At 49.9% G+C, this 15,078-nt stretch overlaps 1 protein-coding gene across 2 annotated transcripts in view; it reads right to left on the bottom strand.

Moving 5' to 3' along the window:
- Nucleotides 1–15,078, bottom strand: part of GRAP (GRB2 related adaptor protein) — a 57,821-nt gene that overhangs the window by 37,273 nt on the left and 5,470 nt on the right. The window contains exon 1 of one of the 2 annotated variants that reach the window (XM_030827191.1): nucleotides 11,513–11,622. The exons of the other annotated variant lie outside the window; for it this stretch is intronic. Coding sequence (XP_030683051.1) covers nucleotides 11,513–11,560 — 48 coding nt within the window. The 5' untranslated portion in view covers nucleotides 11,561–11,622. Of the gene's footprint in view, nucleotides 1–11,512; nucleotides 11,623–15,078 lie in introns of those variants that run through there. 2 annotated transcript variants of the gene reach the window in all.

Here is a 15,078-nt window from a genome sequence, read left to right on the forward strand (position 1 = left end):
GGCTCAAGTGATCCTTCTGCTTCAGCCTCTCAAGTAGCTGGGACTACAGTCACATGCCACCACGCCTGGCTAATTTTTTATTTTTTGTAGAGATAGGATCTTGCAGTGTTGCTAAGGCTAGTCTCAAACGTCTGGCCTCAAGCGGTCCTCCCACCTCAGCCTCCCAAAGCACTGAGATTACAGGTGTGAGCCACTATGGCCAGCCATAAGTAAAATAGGTTTTAGAGTACCTGTGTCCACCGATAAGGGCGTAGTCATTTCTTCACTCGCCGGCTCCTGTAAGTGCTGAGGATTCCACTGCACTGACCCAGGTTGTGCCCTCAGGGAATGTTGAGTCCTAGCAGATGTTAAACAACATATGACACGTCTAAGTATTTCACTGGACTTACAGTACACAGGTAGCTCTTGGTTTGATTTTCTTCTGACTTTCTCTCACCCCTGCCTCTCAGAGCAAAAGATTTGCTGCTTATCTTTGCTGTCTATGGACTTTGGGCTGCTGGGCTGAAAGAAGGCGCCACTTAAAAGGAAAGTCTTCCTGCTCTTATAAAAATTCTAATGGAACCCACTTAAGGTGAAGAGGTCGATGATGACAAGAGTAAGGAGAGCAGGCAAAGCTTTCTCAGGACGGAGAGAAGATGGGGTACCAGGATTAGATTCTCAATCTATTAAGGAAAAAAAATCCCAGTGATTTATACAAGAGAAGAGTTTATTTCTCTCTCCCATAACAAAATCTGGGGGTAGACACTCTGAGACTGGTCTTGGACCTTGACTCTCCTCCCATCAAAAGGTAGACTCCAGTGTTACACTCGGTAAAGGCTGGTCTTAGTGACAGGCTCCAAAGACATGGAATGTGGCTGGTGGGCACAGTGGCTCGTGCCTGTAATCCCAGCACTTTGGGAGGCCCAGACAGGCAGATCACTTGAGGTTAGGAGTTCAAGACCAGCCTGGCCAACATGGTGAGACCCTGTCTCTACCAAAAATACAAAAATTAGCAGGGCGTGGTGGTACATGCCTGTAGTCCCAGCTACTCAGGAGGCTGAGGCACAAGAATCGCTTGAACCCGGGAGGCAGAGGTTGCAGTGAACCGAGATCACGCCACTGCACTCCAGCCTGGGCGTCAGAGTGAGACTTTGTCTCAGAAAAACAAAAAAACACAAAGAAATGGAATGCGGTCGGGTGCGATGGTGCACCCCTGTAATCCCAGCACTTTGGGAGGCTGACGCTCGTAGATCGTTTGAGCTCAGGAGTTTGAGACCAGCCTGGGTAACATGGTGAGACCCTGTCTTTATAAAAAATACAAAAATCAGCCAGGCATGATGGAGCATGCCTGTAGTCCCAGCTACTTGGGAGGCTGAGGTGGGAGGACTTCCTGAGCCTGGGAAGTCGAGGCTGCAGTGAGCCAAGATTGCATCACTGCATTTCAGCCTGGGCAACAGAGACCCTGTCTTTTAAAATAAATTGTAAAATAAAACCTTTAAATAAAGAAATAAAGGAAGTTGATTTTTGTATACTGTGTAAGATAAGAATCCAAAGTGTTCTGCATGTGGGTATACAATTTTACCAATACCATTGATTAAAGTGGCTGTTCTTTTGCCCCTTTGTCCTTGAAGAGATGGTCCTTGGCCCCTTTGTGGAGAATCAATTGGCCATAATTGTTTGGGTTTATTTCTGGAAGAGTGAGACCGTCTCGAAAGAAAGAGTAAAAGAAAGAGAAAGAGGAAGCAAAGAAAAGAAAAGAAAGAAAGAGAGAGAAGGGGGGGAAGAGAGAGAGAGAGAGAGAGAGAGAAAGAAAGAAAGAAAGAAAGAAAGAAAGAAAGAAAGAAAGGAAAGAGAAAGAAAGGAAGGAAGGAGGAAAGGAGGAAAGAAAGGGAGAGAGAGAGAGAGAGAGAGAGAGAGAGAGAGAGAAAGAAAGAAAGAAAGAAAGAAAGAAAGAGAAAGAAAGAAAGAAAGAAAGAAAGAAAGAAAGAAAGAAAGAAAGAAAGAAAGAAAGAAAAGAAGGGCGAGCCGGGTGCAGTGGCTCACGCCTGTAATCCCAGCACTTTGGGAGGCCAAGGCGGGCGGATCACGAGGTCAGGAGATTGAGACCATCCTAGCTAACGCAATGAAACTCTGTCTCTACTAAAAGTACAAAAAATTAGCCGGGCGTGGTGGCGGGTGCCTGTAGTCCCAGCTACTCAGGAGGCTGAGGCAGGAGAATGGCGTGAAGCTGGGTGGCGGAGCTTGCAGTGAGCCGAGATCGCGCCACTGTACTCCAGCCTGGGTGACAGAGCAAGACTCCGTCAAAAAAAAAAAAAAAAAGAAAGAGAAAGGAAAGGAAGAGAAGAGAAAAGGAAAGGAAAGAAAAGAAAAAAGAAAAGAAAAAGAAATGGAATGCAACAGAAGTGATGCTGCGTGAACTTCAAGACTAGGTCATGAGCAGTGTCCACCCTCTCTTTGGAAAACTCACACTTGGAACCCTGCCACCATCCTGTGAGGAGGGCCAGGCCACACGCAGAGACTACCTGAAAGCCCCACTGAGGTCTCAGCTGACGACAGACAGCATCGGCCATCAGACATGGGAGTGGTCTTCACTTGTGGTCTCCATCCCCACCCTCCATCTGACGGTAACCACAAGAAAGACCCGAGGCCCGCACCATCTAGCTGAGCTGAGGCAATCACCAGAACCAAGAGACGTAACAAACAATTAATGAGAGTTTTACACCACAAGTTATGACTCAGGGACATTTCCTACAGTAAAAAAAAAACAAAAAAACAAAAAAATCTTAAGTATGGGGTGGTTCATTAAGCGGCAGTAGATAACACCTGTGTTCTATCCTGTCTCCCAGAATTCCCCGACAGGATTAAGACCCAGTTACCTGTAGCAGTAATTTACTTAATAACAATGCCCTTTGGTGACTATTTTCCCCATCCTACTCCCTTGTCACTGTTTCTTAAGATCATCTCCCAGCCGGGCGCGGTGGCTCATGCCTGTCATCCCAGCACTTTGGGAGGCTGAGGCGGGCGGATCACGAGGTCAGGAGATCGAGACCATCCTGGCTAACACGGTGAAACCCTGTCTCTACTGAAAAATAGAAAAAATTAGCCAGGCTTGGTGGTGGGCGCCTGTAGTCCCAGCTACTCAGGAGGCTGAGGCAGGAGAATGGTGTGAACCTGGAAGGCAGAGCTTCCAGTGAGCTGAGATCATGCCACTGCACTCCAGCCTGGGTGAGAGAGGGAGACTCCGTCTCAAAAAAAACATCATCTCCAGGCCGGGCGCGGTGGCTCATGCCTGTAATCCCAGCACTTTGGGAGGCCGAGGTGGGCGGATCACCTGAGGTCCAGAGTTCGAGACCAGCCTGAGCAACATGGAGAAACCCTGTCTCTACTAAAAATACAAAATTAGCTGGGCGTGGTGGTGCATGCCTGTAATCCCAGCTACTCCAGAGGCTGAGGCAGGAGAATGGCTTGAACCCGGGAGACGGACGTTGCCGTGAACCAAGATCATGCCATTGCACTCCAGCCTGGGCAACAAGAGGAAAACTCCATCTCAAAAAAAAAAAAAAAAAAAAAATCCTCTCCCAAGGCCACAGGCGGGGGCTCACACCTGCAATCCCAGCACTTTGGGAGGCTGAGGCGGGCAGATCATGAGGTCAAGAGATCTAGACCATCCTGGCCAACATGGTAAAACCCCATCTCTACTAAAAATAAAAAAATTAGCCAGGCATGGTGGCGCATGCCTGTTATCCCAGCTACTCAGGAGGCTGAGGCATGAGAATCACTTGAACCCAGGAGGCAGAGGTTGCAGTGAGCCCAGATCATGCCACTGCACTGCAGCCTGGGTGATGAAGTGAAACTCTGTCAAAACAGAAATTATTCTTTCACAGTTCTGGAGGCTCAAAGTCAGGAATCAAACTGTTGAAGCCTCGTAGGGGGATCCTTCCTTGACTCCTCCAGCTTCTGGAGGCTACTGGCCATCTGGGTGTTACTAAAACACCAGGGGTTCCATCTAGGGCCTGCTGCTCACCTCACAGAAAAAGCCAATCACTGAAACAACGATTATTGCCAAGGAAGAAGGCTCTAATCAGGTGCTGCAGCTGAGGGGATGGGAGGGATTCATCCCAGGAATGCAGGGATTCATCCCAGGAATGCAGGGGGTGGTTCAACATAAGAAAATCAATTAACGTAATGTCCCGCATTAGTAGAACAAAGGGAAAAAAACAGTCATTCAAGCTGACACAGAAAAAGCATCTAAGAAATTCTAACATTTCATCATTAAAACAGAGAAAATTATGAAACGAGGGGATTTGCCTCAACATTATAAAAGGTATTTGTGAAAAACCCACAGTTATCATCATACTTAAGGGCGAAAGACTAAAAGCTTTCCCCCTAAGTTCAGGCACGAGACACAGAGGTTCAGTTTTACCACTGCTAGTCTGCTAGTCAATGTGGTTTTTTTTTTGTTTGTCGCCCAGGCTGGAGTGTCTACCTTCTAGACAACTGTGAGAAGCAAATGGACTCCTCCTAAGAGAAGGCAAAGGCCCAGGAGAGGTGATCCAGATGCCTTCTGGTTGTGTTGGGCAACTGTCTGACTTTAGCAGCTCAGCCATTCAACAGCCTTCACGAGTCACATTCAAATCCCACTTAAAACCCAAGCCCTTGTGGCAAGAACGAGCATCTTTTATACCTGACACTTGGATAGATGTGTCAATAAATCTGCCGCCTCTGAGGTTTTCTTCATGTTACTGATCAGCTTCATCCGTGACTCAATTTTCCACTTGAAGAGATTAACTCTCTCTAGAGTAAGCTAACGCTGACAGCCCTGCTGTGCCTCTGCCCCCGGGACTGACCGCCAGCCAAAGATGCAGGGCTCCCCTGACTTACAGAACACATTCTTTCCACCAAAACAAGATGCCAAATGAGTCTCATCTCCCACCAAATTCCTGGTCCATCCCCAAAACCCACTGGAAGGGCCCTGAGGGCTAGACACACTCCCCACAGGTAGCTATCCATGGCCTGACACTAGGAAATACCTGGCTGGCGGCCACCAACCACCTCTCAGCCCCAGGCGTGCCCTGCTGCCCCCCTAGTTCCTGGCAGCATCACTTAGCCCTGCACCTCGGAGCTCTGTCACCTCCCACACTCTCAGAAGACCTCAGCTGGCCCAGGATCCTTCCAAGGTCCACCTCAGATGCACTGCTGACACGCTGGCTGGGTTTGGCTTTTCTTTTTTTAACAATATATTTTCCCACATCTTTGAGTTTTCAAAAGTAGACCCGTGTAGGACTCCCTTTTCAGATACCTTCTTATCAAAACACTCTCCTTCGTGTGTACATGTCTGGTGTAAGTGCACATGTATCTGTGTGTGTGCATGCTTCAGCTCTACTCCTAGAGCCGGGTAAGCAGGGCTGAGGCCATGACAACTCTGGTTCACCCCTGAGGTTCCCTTGTTATGAAGACAGATTCCGTAGAGAGTCCTCTGAGGGCCCACTGTGCCTGGGGACTTCCTGGACATACTCATGAAACAGTGCACAAGAAAGCTTTCAAATTCTACCAAGTCTCCATCGGGTTTAAGAATGAGGCCGGCGCGGTGGCTCACACCTGTAATTCCAGCACTTTGGGAGGCCGAGGCGGGTGGATCACGAGGTCAGGAGATCGAGACCATCCTGGCTAACACGGTGAAACCCCGTCTCTACAAAAAATACAAAAAAAATTAGCCGGGCACGGTGGCGGGCGCCTGCAGTCCCAGCTACTCGGGAGGCTGAGGCGAGAGAATGGCGTGAACCTGGGAGGCAGAGCTTGCAGTGAGCCAAGATAGCGCCACTGCAGTCCGGCCTGGGTGAAAGAGCGAGACTCCATCTCAAAAAAAAAAAAAAAAAAAAAAGGAATGAATGAATGGCTGATAACGGTGGATAGCCTTGCCATTCCACTCCCTGAGAAATCCTGTTTCCCCTTAGATTCTTGCCAGGCCACTAGAGAGTGGAGGCATGGCCCAAAGGCCTGGCAGACAGCAGCAGCAGCTGTTGGGGTGATGCCGCAGGACAATGATCACGGCCACTGCTCCATGAAGTCCCGGGCAGGCTGCTTGACACTCTGGCCTTCCCAGCTGCACAGTATCAAACCAAATTTGGATCCATCTCCAGCCACTGTATACAATCCTGGCTTTTCTTTCTCACCTCTGTTTTCCTTTTGCCCCAATTTCTTCTGGTATCTATTTAATCCTGCGGCATTGCATGTGTTTTATACGCCAACTCAAATCCTTTCTAGTAATCGCTTGGCAAACCCTTGCCAGGTGGGGTGTGAGAGAAGCAGCCTCAGCACAAGGGGCTCTCAGCCCACAGGACCAGTGGCCCAAAGGAATCCCTGCCATTTCTCTGGGAGCAGACCTGAAGCATACTACAGCCAGGGCCAACGGCGTCAGCAAGACAGGAGGGGCCATGAGGAGAGCCATGAAGACCCAGCTGCAGGCAGCAGCCCCCACCTGGTACAAAGCCCACCGCTGCTTACTTTGGTTTCAGGACCCAAGTTGGTTCTGATTCACTTGAGTGAATCAGAAAGCAATGAAGATTTCTATTCTGCCTGCCTTCCTTTTTCTTCTTTTCTTTTTTTTTTAGGAACAGGAATGCCGGGCAGTTAAACTCCCACCAAGAAGTGCAAGGTACCAGGCAACTCGGGACTTGCTCAGGGAGCATCAAGACAGCTGTAGCTCTGGCTCCGCAGACTGTAGTTCAGGGAGCTCAGCAAGGGGGCTGAGAACACCAGGCTGGGCATTCCTTCCTTCCCTTACCCACCCTCAACAGAGGCCAGCCAGGGCAGAAGATCTGGCCCCTGGCCTTAGAGTGTCCCCGGTGAGAGGACAGCAGCCATCTTTCTTTCCAGACCTCCACCTTGACTCAGGAATGCTTTTCTCATCCCCATCTGCCTCGCTTTGATGTAGGTTCCGTCTACCCCAAGAACTTTTGTAATTTCTCCAAAGCCTTTTGACACTGTGGCCAGTTCTGCAGAACAGAACAGGAAATGGTGGAAAGAGCCCGGGGGGCAGGTAACATGTGGGCTGCTCACCCCCACCAGGTTGCAGTTCAGGCCAGCTGCCATCTCTGTGTGATCTTAGGCAAATCCCTCAACCCCCTGGGCCTGAGGGTCCTCCTTTGGGCTGCGCAGCTTCTGCCCACACACAACTGTCCTGAGCACTGACTACATGCCAGGATCATGTGAGGGCAGCCAACACAGGTAAGCCTTAAGAGGACCCAGCCTTGGGAGGGCAGCTGGTGTGTCTGAAATTACAAGACCACCAAGTAAACATGAGCGCCAGAGGCTAGGCTAGGCATGGTGGCTCACGCCTGTAATCCCAGCACTTTGGGAGGCTGAGCTGGGCAGATCACTTGAGGTCAGGGGTTCAAGACCTGGACAACATGATGAAACCCCATCTCTACTAAAAATACAAAAATTAGCCAGGGATGGTGGCATGTGCCTGTAATCCCAGCTACTCAGGTGGCTGAGGAAGGAGAACAGCTTGAAGCCAGCTAGGCAGAGGTTGCAGTGAGCCCAGATCACACCACTGCACTCTAGCCTGGCCAACAGAGTGAGACTCCATCTCAAAAAACAAACAAACAAAAAAAAAACCATGAGCGCCAGGTGAGGCCGAAGAGCTGACGGCCATAAGCACTGTCCATGATAACTTCCAAAGTGCGTCTGCAGCCCAGAATTCTCTCCCCAACTCCAGGCTTCTCAGAACTTCTTGACACCTCCACTTGCGTGTCTAGGAGACGCTTTGATGTGTCCTGAACTCAACCCCTCCACTAACCTGTTGCACCCACAGCCGCCCTCACCTCATATGATGGCAGCTCTGCCTCCAGCTGCTCTACTCCCAGCCCTCAGAGTCGTCCTCAGCTCGCCTCTCACTCTGCCCAGTCCTCTAGCAAGGCCTGTCAGATCATCTTTAAAACATACCCAGAACTGGCCAGGCGCAGTGGCTCACGCCTGTAATCCTAGCACTTTGGGAGGCCAAGGTGGGCGGATCACGAGGTCAGGAGATCGAGACAATCCTGGCTAACATGGTGAAACCTCGTCTCTACTAAAAATACAAAAAATTAGGAGGGTGTGGTGGGGGGCGCCTGTAGTCCCAGTTACTTGGGAGGCTGAGGCAGGAGAATGGCGTGAACCTGGGAGGCAGAGCTTGCAGTGAGCGGAGGTCGTGTCACTGCACTCCAGCCTGGGCAACAGTGTGAGACTCCATCTCAAAAAAAAAACATACCCAGAACCTGGCCACTGCCCAGATTTCTGCAGCCCTGTCGGGTCCAGACCCTCACCGTCTCCCACCTGGATGGGGACAGTGGCCTCCTGACCTGGCTCCCTGCTCCCACCCAGCCCATACACAGCCCAAGGGATCCTCCTAACCCTCGTCTTCCCCCACCTCACTGTGAGTGAAAGTCAAAGAAATTTCTGACATAAACCCAGAAGGCCCAGCACCAGGCCACTGAGTGCATGGTCTGCAAGGTAAGCACAGTGAAAGTGTTTCAAAAGCTCCTAGCAATGACATCGGCACAACATCGAAACATGGACACAAAAGTACCCGTCTGGATCGACTAGGAATTCAACGAATGCCCCCAGCCAGAGAGAGTTGAGAGGCCCTGCCCCACACCTCCTCCAGGCCCACCACTGCCACGCTCCACCCCCACGCACTGGCCATGCTCCGTCACTCATCGCCACCTCACTGGCTGCCTTTTCTCAAACACCGTGAGCACACTCCCACCTCAGGGCCTTTGCACAGCTGCCCTTCTGCCTGGAAGGCTCTTTCCAACCTCCACAAGGCTCACCGCCACACTCCTTCAATCCTTGATCCATTTATACTGCAAGCCACCCTCCCTTACCTCCCCAAAGACACTCAGCAGGACTGTTTTTGTTTTGCTGTTTTCCAGAGCACTCGTTACATAACATGCTGAATAATTTATATTGTGTTTTTCTTTCCCATTACCATATAAGCTCCACGAGGGCAAGGGGCTCTGTTCTGTGCTCAGTGCCTGGTGCCCCATGGGAACTCAATAAATACAGAGCAGAGGGCAGGTAGAGCAGGCTTCAAAAGGAAAGCCCAGAGCTGTGCCTGCAGGCAGACATCGGCAGGCCTGGGAAGGCCTGGAATGCTTCTGTGGGAATAGGAGGACCCCCAGACTGAGGGCGGGGGGACACAGCTGGTGGAAGCAACAGAGGTCTGCAATGTCAAAGGCTCTGGGATGGCCTTTCAGGGCCTGGCATCTAAAAGGGCTTTCTGAGACTCAGGACCAGGCCATCCTTTATAAAGATGGAGGGTGGGTGAGACTGGGAGATAATGACAGCAGGAAATTGGTCAGAAGGCTGGCACTGAATTGAGGCCATGGAACAAGATGGACAATTCAAGAGACTTCCAAGGTCAGATCTACAGATCTATGTGGGAGGTGAGAGAGAGGGAGGGGCACAGGGAGAATGAGATGACATATGGCACATGAAAGAAAGCTCTCCTCAGACATCCTCACGATTATCGCCAGTCACACAAGAGGCCTTCCCGGCTGTGGCTGCTCTCATGTGAAGAGGGCTTCTGACCAGTCTGCCTCCTCTGCCTCTGTGGGGTCTGTGGTCCCAAATGCACCCCTCACAAACATCTCTCCTGAATCACAGCCTGCATCTCACCTGACAGTTTTCTGAATGGCCGGCATCATTCTGACTTTTCCACTGCTGATTTCCAAGAAGGTGTGCTCCAAACAAATCCACTGGTGTGCACAGATTAAGCACTTACCTTATACTCAACCCTTTGTGAAGCATCAAGAAAGAATAGAGAGGAAACATGGCCAGGGTCTTTGCCCCGGACTCCGACAGCCCCCTACCCTCTGACGGGGAGGGAGTGAGATGTGGAGAGGATGACACACCCAACAGTTAAAGGATGAAATGCAATCCATAGAACATTTGTTTGCTCAAAACTCATCTGGGGCATGAGAAATCTTTGAAGAAAAAAATACTCATTTTTATCTTCAACTCCTATCAGGGCTGAAGGACAACAGAAATCCACAAGGGGTGGATACCTTAAGCAACTTGCCAGGTTAGGGGAACAGGGGCAGGTGGTGGGAGTGATATCCAAGCAGAGAGAACGGAATGGCACAGGCAAAGGTGCAGAGGCAGGGCCAGAGACAGCCGCAGCAGGGGAAGATGGCCAGCCTGCAGGCCTGCCAGGCCGTATTTAACACGCAAACGTCCCAGGAAAGCCAGTTTGCCAGCAGGAGAGCTAGAGGGCCAGGGTAACACAAAATTAGCCACCAAGGCTCAAAACAGACCTTGTCAGTTACCAAATGGGTAGAACATGGGAAAAACAAAAAGGGAACTCCATGGAGAGTTCTGCGGGACCTGCTGAGAACAGCAGCCCGACTGTCTGGGGGGGGTGAAATGGGCATGTAACTCCAATGCCTCTGGGTGACCCTTTAACGTATGCTTTTATCATTTACATTCTTTACAGCGCAGAGCTGGCCTTCCATACATTTTCTAATGTAAGTTTAGAAGAAGCCAAAATCCCGTATAAACTGTTAGGGGAAAACAGGGACATGAAGGAAAATATCCTAGAGTTAAATATAGTTATCACACAAATACCCAAGTCAAACAAGCTGTAATATTAATGAGGCATGAATGAACAGTAACTGTTTCCAGGGCTGAATAAAGGCTGGCCACCTTATCAGGGAAGTCGCACAAAAGCTCTCTGTCGTGCCCCTTCTTGTAAGAAGAGTAGAAGAGAACAGACACCTTTCTTCTCTGTAGCAGAGACCCCACTTGGGACCAAAGATAGACTGAGAGCATTTTCTTGTAGGCAACAGTGAAAATCTGTTTTCAGTTTAACCTGCTATAGTTGTAGAGCTCTGGTCAGGATACATTATTAATTAGTAGAAAGAGAAGCCCCATTTTTAGTTACCCATTGAATTAGGTATCTTCAAACACCATGACCTAGAATTGACAGTACAGCCAACTCTCTGTTTTCCATGGTAACGGGGATTTCAGGAAGAACAGCAGTTAATTGGGAAGCAAAAAAAAAATCCCATTTTATTCAGGGCAAGGCATACATTACTGCATTAAGGATGATGGCTTCCAATGACTGTCCACTGAGGATCTTATATTTGTCTGGCGTTGTGAGGTTTAAATCACACATTTCCGGTCCAACAAGCCAAGTTGTCTGACCCACCACCATGGGTGGGCCTGATAGGTGGCAGAGCCCCCTCCAGTTTGTCAGGGAATGGGAGCATGGGGAGAGCATGGGCCATCACCCCATGCCTTACCCAAAGAACAGCTCCCCTGCTAAACCTTTGACAGAACTTCTAGCAAGTGACATGTGATCCTGGAAGGGGAGCACCACCAGGCCACAAGCTCCCAGGAGAGAGGAAGAAAGGGCTCCTGGGCCTGCTGGAGGCCAAACCCCCAGGCCCAGAGGAGACAGGGAGAGAGTTGGCTGTACTGGCATGGCAAGCACACCCCCAGCAAGCTGCCCAGCATTTCTAGTAAGGAAAAAAGCAAACCGCCGTCCCACCTCGGGCTGCGCGGTCACAAGTGAGGCAGGGCTGGGACCAGTCGCCATTTGGGCGGGAGGCCAGCCCCAGGTGCGGCAGGAAGGGGTGGCGCTGGCTCAGTGGCTGCAGCTCCTCACTCTGACCCAGCAGGGCCCCTGTGCGGTGCTGGGGGCACAGTGAGGCCTCAGGCGCTGTGGGGCAGGGACACACACACACACACACACACACACACACACACACACAGAGACACGCTATTAGAGGGTGCGCAGCAGCCCCTGCAGGAGGTACGGGCCAAGGCCGCTCGGAGTCAACCCCGCAGCCCACTGCGGTGGAAGCTGTGAAAAGCCCACTGACCACATTCTGACCCTGAACATGCAGCTCAAGCGTAAGCTCTGAGGGAACCAAAAACGTCAGAGCTGGAACTGCAGCAGTATCATTTAGCCCAACAGGACCTATGGCTACAGGCCCTGGACTTGGTATGAGGAGGAGGGGTGGATCAAACCAGGCTCCTGCATCCCCACTGTCCCACCCCTGCATCTGCAAAGTTCCACAAATTGTTCATGGAACGTGAAGCTGTTTCAGCTCCTTGCTTAGTATCCTCTGGCTTCTTGAGAATAATGATCATGAAAAGCACATAAAGAGAATGGCAGCTCCCCTTGGCCTGCATCAAAGCCACAGCCACAGTCACAGGAATGGAGGAAGTCAAGGCAGGTTGGGACCAACTCAATCCAAAGGGAGCCTCTCTGGGGGTTGGTAAGAGGGTCCTTGAGAGAAATAAAACAGTTTCACTTCTTAAAGGGCAATCTTCATTTTTTTGGGTGTAATTTAACCCTGCGTTGAGGCTTCTGGAGATTAAGGTTAAATTGTTTTCAAGCGGTTTAACCAAGGTCACAACCTTCGCTTAAGCAAAACAGTTCAAACTAAGAAGAAAAATGACAACTACATATGGGACAAGAATATGTTAACCTGCTCCAAGCTCGGTAATAATTCAGAATTCCTAGAAGCAGGAAATCTGACTTGAATATGCAAATCTCTCATTTAACACATTTCTCAAAATGCTAGAGGTGGCGGTGCAATGTCAAATCGAAACCTGCAAAAGCAGGAAATGTTAGTAAATGGTCTGGTAACAGAACACTGACTAAGCAAGGGTTGACTGAGGTCTGTCAAACTACAAACAACTTCCTTTAAAAAAAGTTTTCTGCTATGCTGACATACTGTTACTAGGGATCTGCACTTTTGTTTTAGCAGCCAGAAGATATAACTTCTACAATCCCCACCTCCATCCTCACCCTGTCCCCCAAAGGCCACTAGGGCCACCTGTCTCTCTGAGTGTGGGGTCCACACTGTGGCTGGAGTAGCACTGTGAAAATGGAGAAACACCTGTTGGGGGACCACTTCCAATGAACAGCCAGGATGCCAATGTGGCTCACAGAGACCAACTTCCATCAGGCCCTGAACTCCACTCTGTTCTCTGAAACCTCTTCTGACCATAAGGCAGAGACCCAAATTAATCCAACATGCAAAACCAGAACTAGACCGGCCCCACTCAATGCAGATCCAGCCACGCAACCAAATCACTAGCAACTCTCATTTGCATGTTTGGAAGGGAGGCCTTGTTCACACCAGCAACCTGTATGAGTTCTTTTGCTGAAGTAGAATAATACTGAGCCATTCAAGAGACCTGAAGCTCAGTCAGCAGAAAAACACTTAATATGAGATTAAAGAAACAAGATTATCAAGAAAGAGCATTTGTTTCCTCCTGGCTACCAGAGTCAACTCCCCATTGTATGTGCAGCAGGACAACTCCTTTGCTGCCAGACCCATTCTGACAAGGAAGCAGAAAAGACCTGCCTCTGCCCACCTTCTGCCCAGATGTACAGAATGAGACCCACAGAGCAGCAAAGGGCATTAGAGACCCCTGAACCAGAGCAGCCAAGGGACTAAAAGTCTCATTATAACCAAAACTCAAACCAGACCAAAGACAATTTTCCTGGGCTGCCAAAAGCTGGGTACTGAGGACAGGTTCGAGCTGTGGCCACCACTCCCTAAGCCCAGGGACACCCACCCCACCTGTCACCCATTGCTGCTGCTCTGGCAAAGGGTGAGAAGCACTTCCATTACTCACAGCCATGGTAGAAGGCTGGGGAGCCCCCGGCCTTGCCATACTCCTGCTCCGAGTGGCTGGTGGAGAGGTTGGGCTGGCTGGAGCCTCGCCCAAAGGTGATCTGGTTGCTGCCCATGCCAGTGGCAACCTGGGCCATGCGCTCTTTGGTTTTGAGAGCCTGGGCCCTCTCAGCCTTCAGCCGTTCCTCGTCTTTGAGGAGGGCCACCAGTTGCTTTGACTTCTCACGCACATTGATGCCCTGGTCCTTCCCATCTCGGTCAATGTACTGGAAGTCCTTCAGGGTCTGGATGGCGAAGATGTTCTCCCAGCACTGCTGGGCCACACGTTCGGAGCCTGTCTTGATGAGGTAGTCCAGCAGGGTCAGTGCCTTGTACACATGCCGCCAGTTCTTGCCATGGTCATTGAGCCGCTTCCACACCATGCTCATGATCTCCGAGAAGGCCACCACGTTGTAGGTCAGGTCGGCAATCTCGGTCATCAGAGAACTGGATGGGCCCCACGGGTCATTGGAGGTGGCTTCCCGGACTTTGATTTCTGCCTCTGAGTAATTGTTCACGATGTTTTTCATCTGCCGTCTGATAGACGAAGTCGTCATTTTTATTTTCTCTGTTATAAGTTTAAAGCCCTTCAAAGAGAGAAACCTTCCTGTCCTTGGTAAGTGCACACCTTATGAAGGTTCAGTTTCCGTAATCAAGCTGGAGTAAGATCCCTGAATGGTCATTTCCTCCTTTGGAGCCTCAGATTCGAAAAGCTGGAAGCCATGACCTAGAGAAAGAGAAAACCCACTCCACTGCGACGTAAGCCCCCTGTGAGGGTGGGAGACTCTGGTCCAGCAGCAGGTACTGGGTAAAACTGGGGAGCTGAGTGGACATACCCAGCCTCCTTAGGACGAACCCAAGATAAAATCAGTATCACCAGTCAACAATCAATAAAACTTACACTCAAGTTTAAGCCTTTAGGAGAAAAGAAGTAAACATCATGACTATTGCTCTATTTTCAAAACGCTTCCACTAGAATGGCTAGTTTATGGGTTGTCTTTTCACTGCCTGGCAAAAGCCAGCTGTGGAAGAATCGGAAACGCTGGGGGAAGCTGATCTTGGCACATTTAAAATTACATGTGAGACCAGATATGGTGGCTCGCACCTGTAACCCTAGCACTTTGCGAAGCTGAAATGGGAGGATTACTTGAGGCCAGCCTGGTCAAAATAGCGATACCCCCCATCTCTATTTTTTTTAAGTTTATTTAAATAAAAAAAAATACACATGAGGACAAGAAAGAGACTAATGTCAGGTCTATCTTAACTCAAAAATGCCTGTCAATACCTTCAAAACTGCTTTGGTCCACCGTGCTTCCGAATGTCCAGAAAATTCTCCTTGACAACCACTTTTCACCTGACCTTCCCTGTTCAAGAATTTATAAAGATTCCTAACAGCTCTTCTAGAAAAAGGATAAAGACCTCC

This window comes from Nomascus leucogenys, chromosome 14 (genome assembly GCF_006542625.1).
Source record: "Nomascus leucogenys isolate Asia chromosome 14, Asia_NLE_v1, whole genome shotgun sequence".
NCBI classification, from domain to species: Eukaryota; Metazoa; Chordata; class Mammalia; order Primates; family Hylobatidae; genus Nomascus; species Nomascus leucogenys.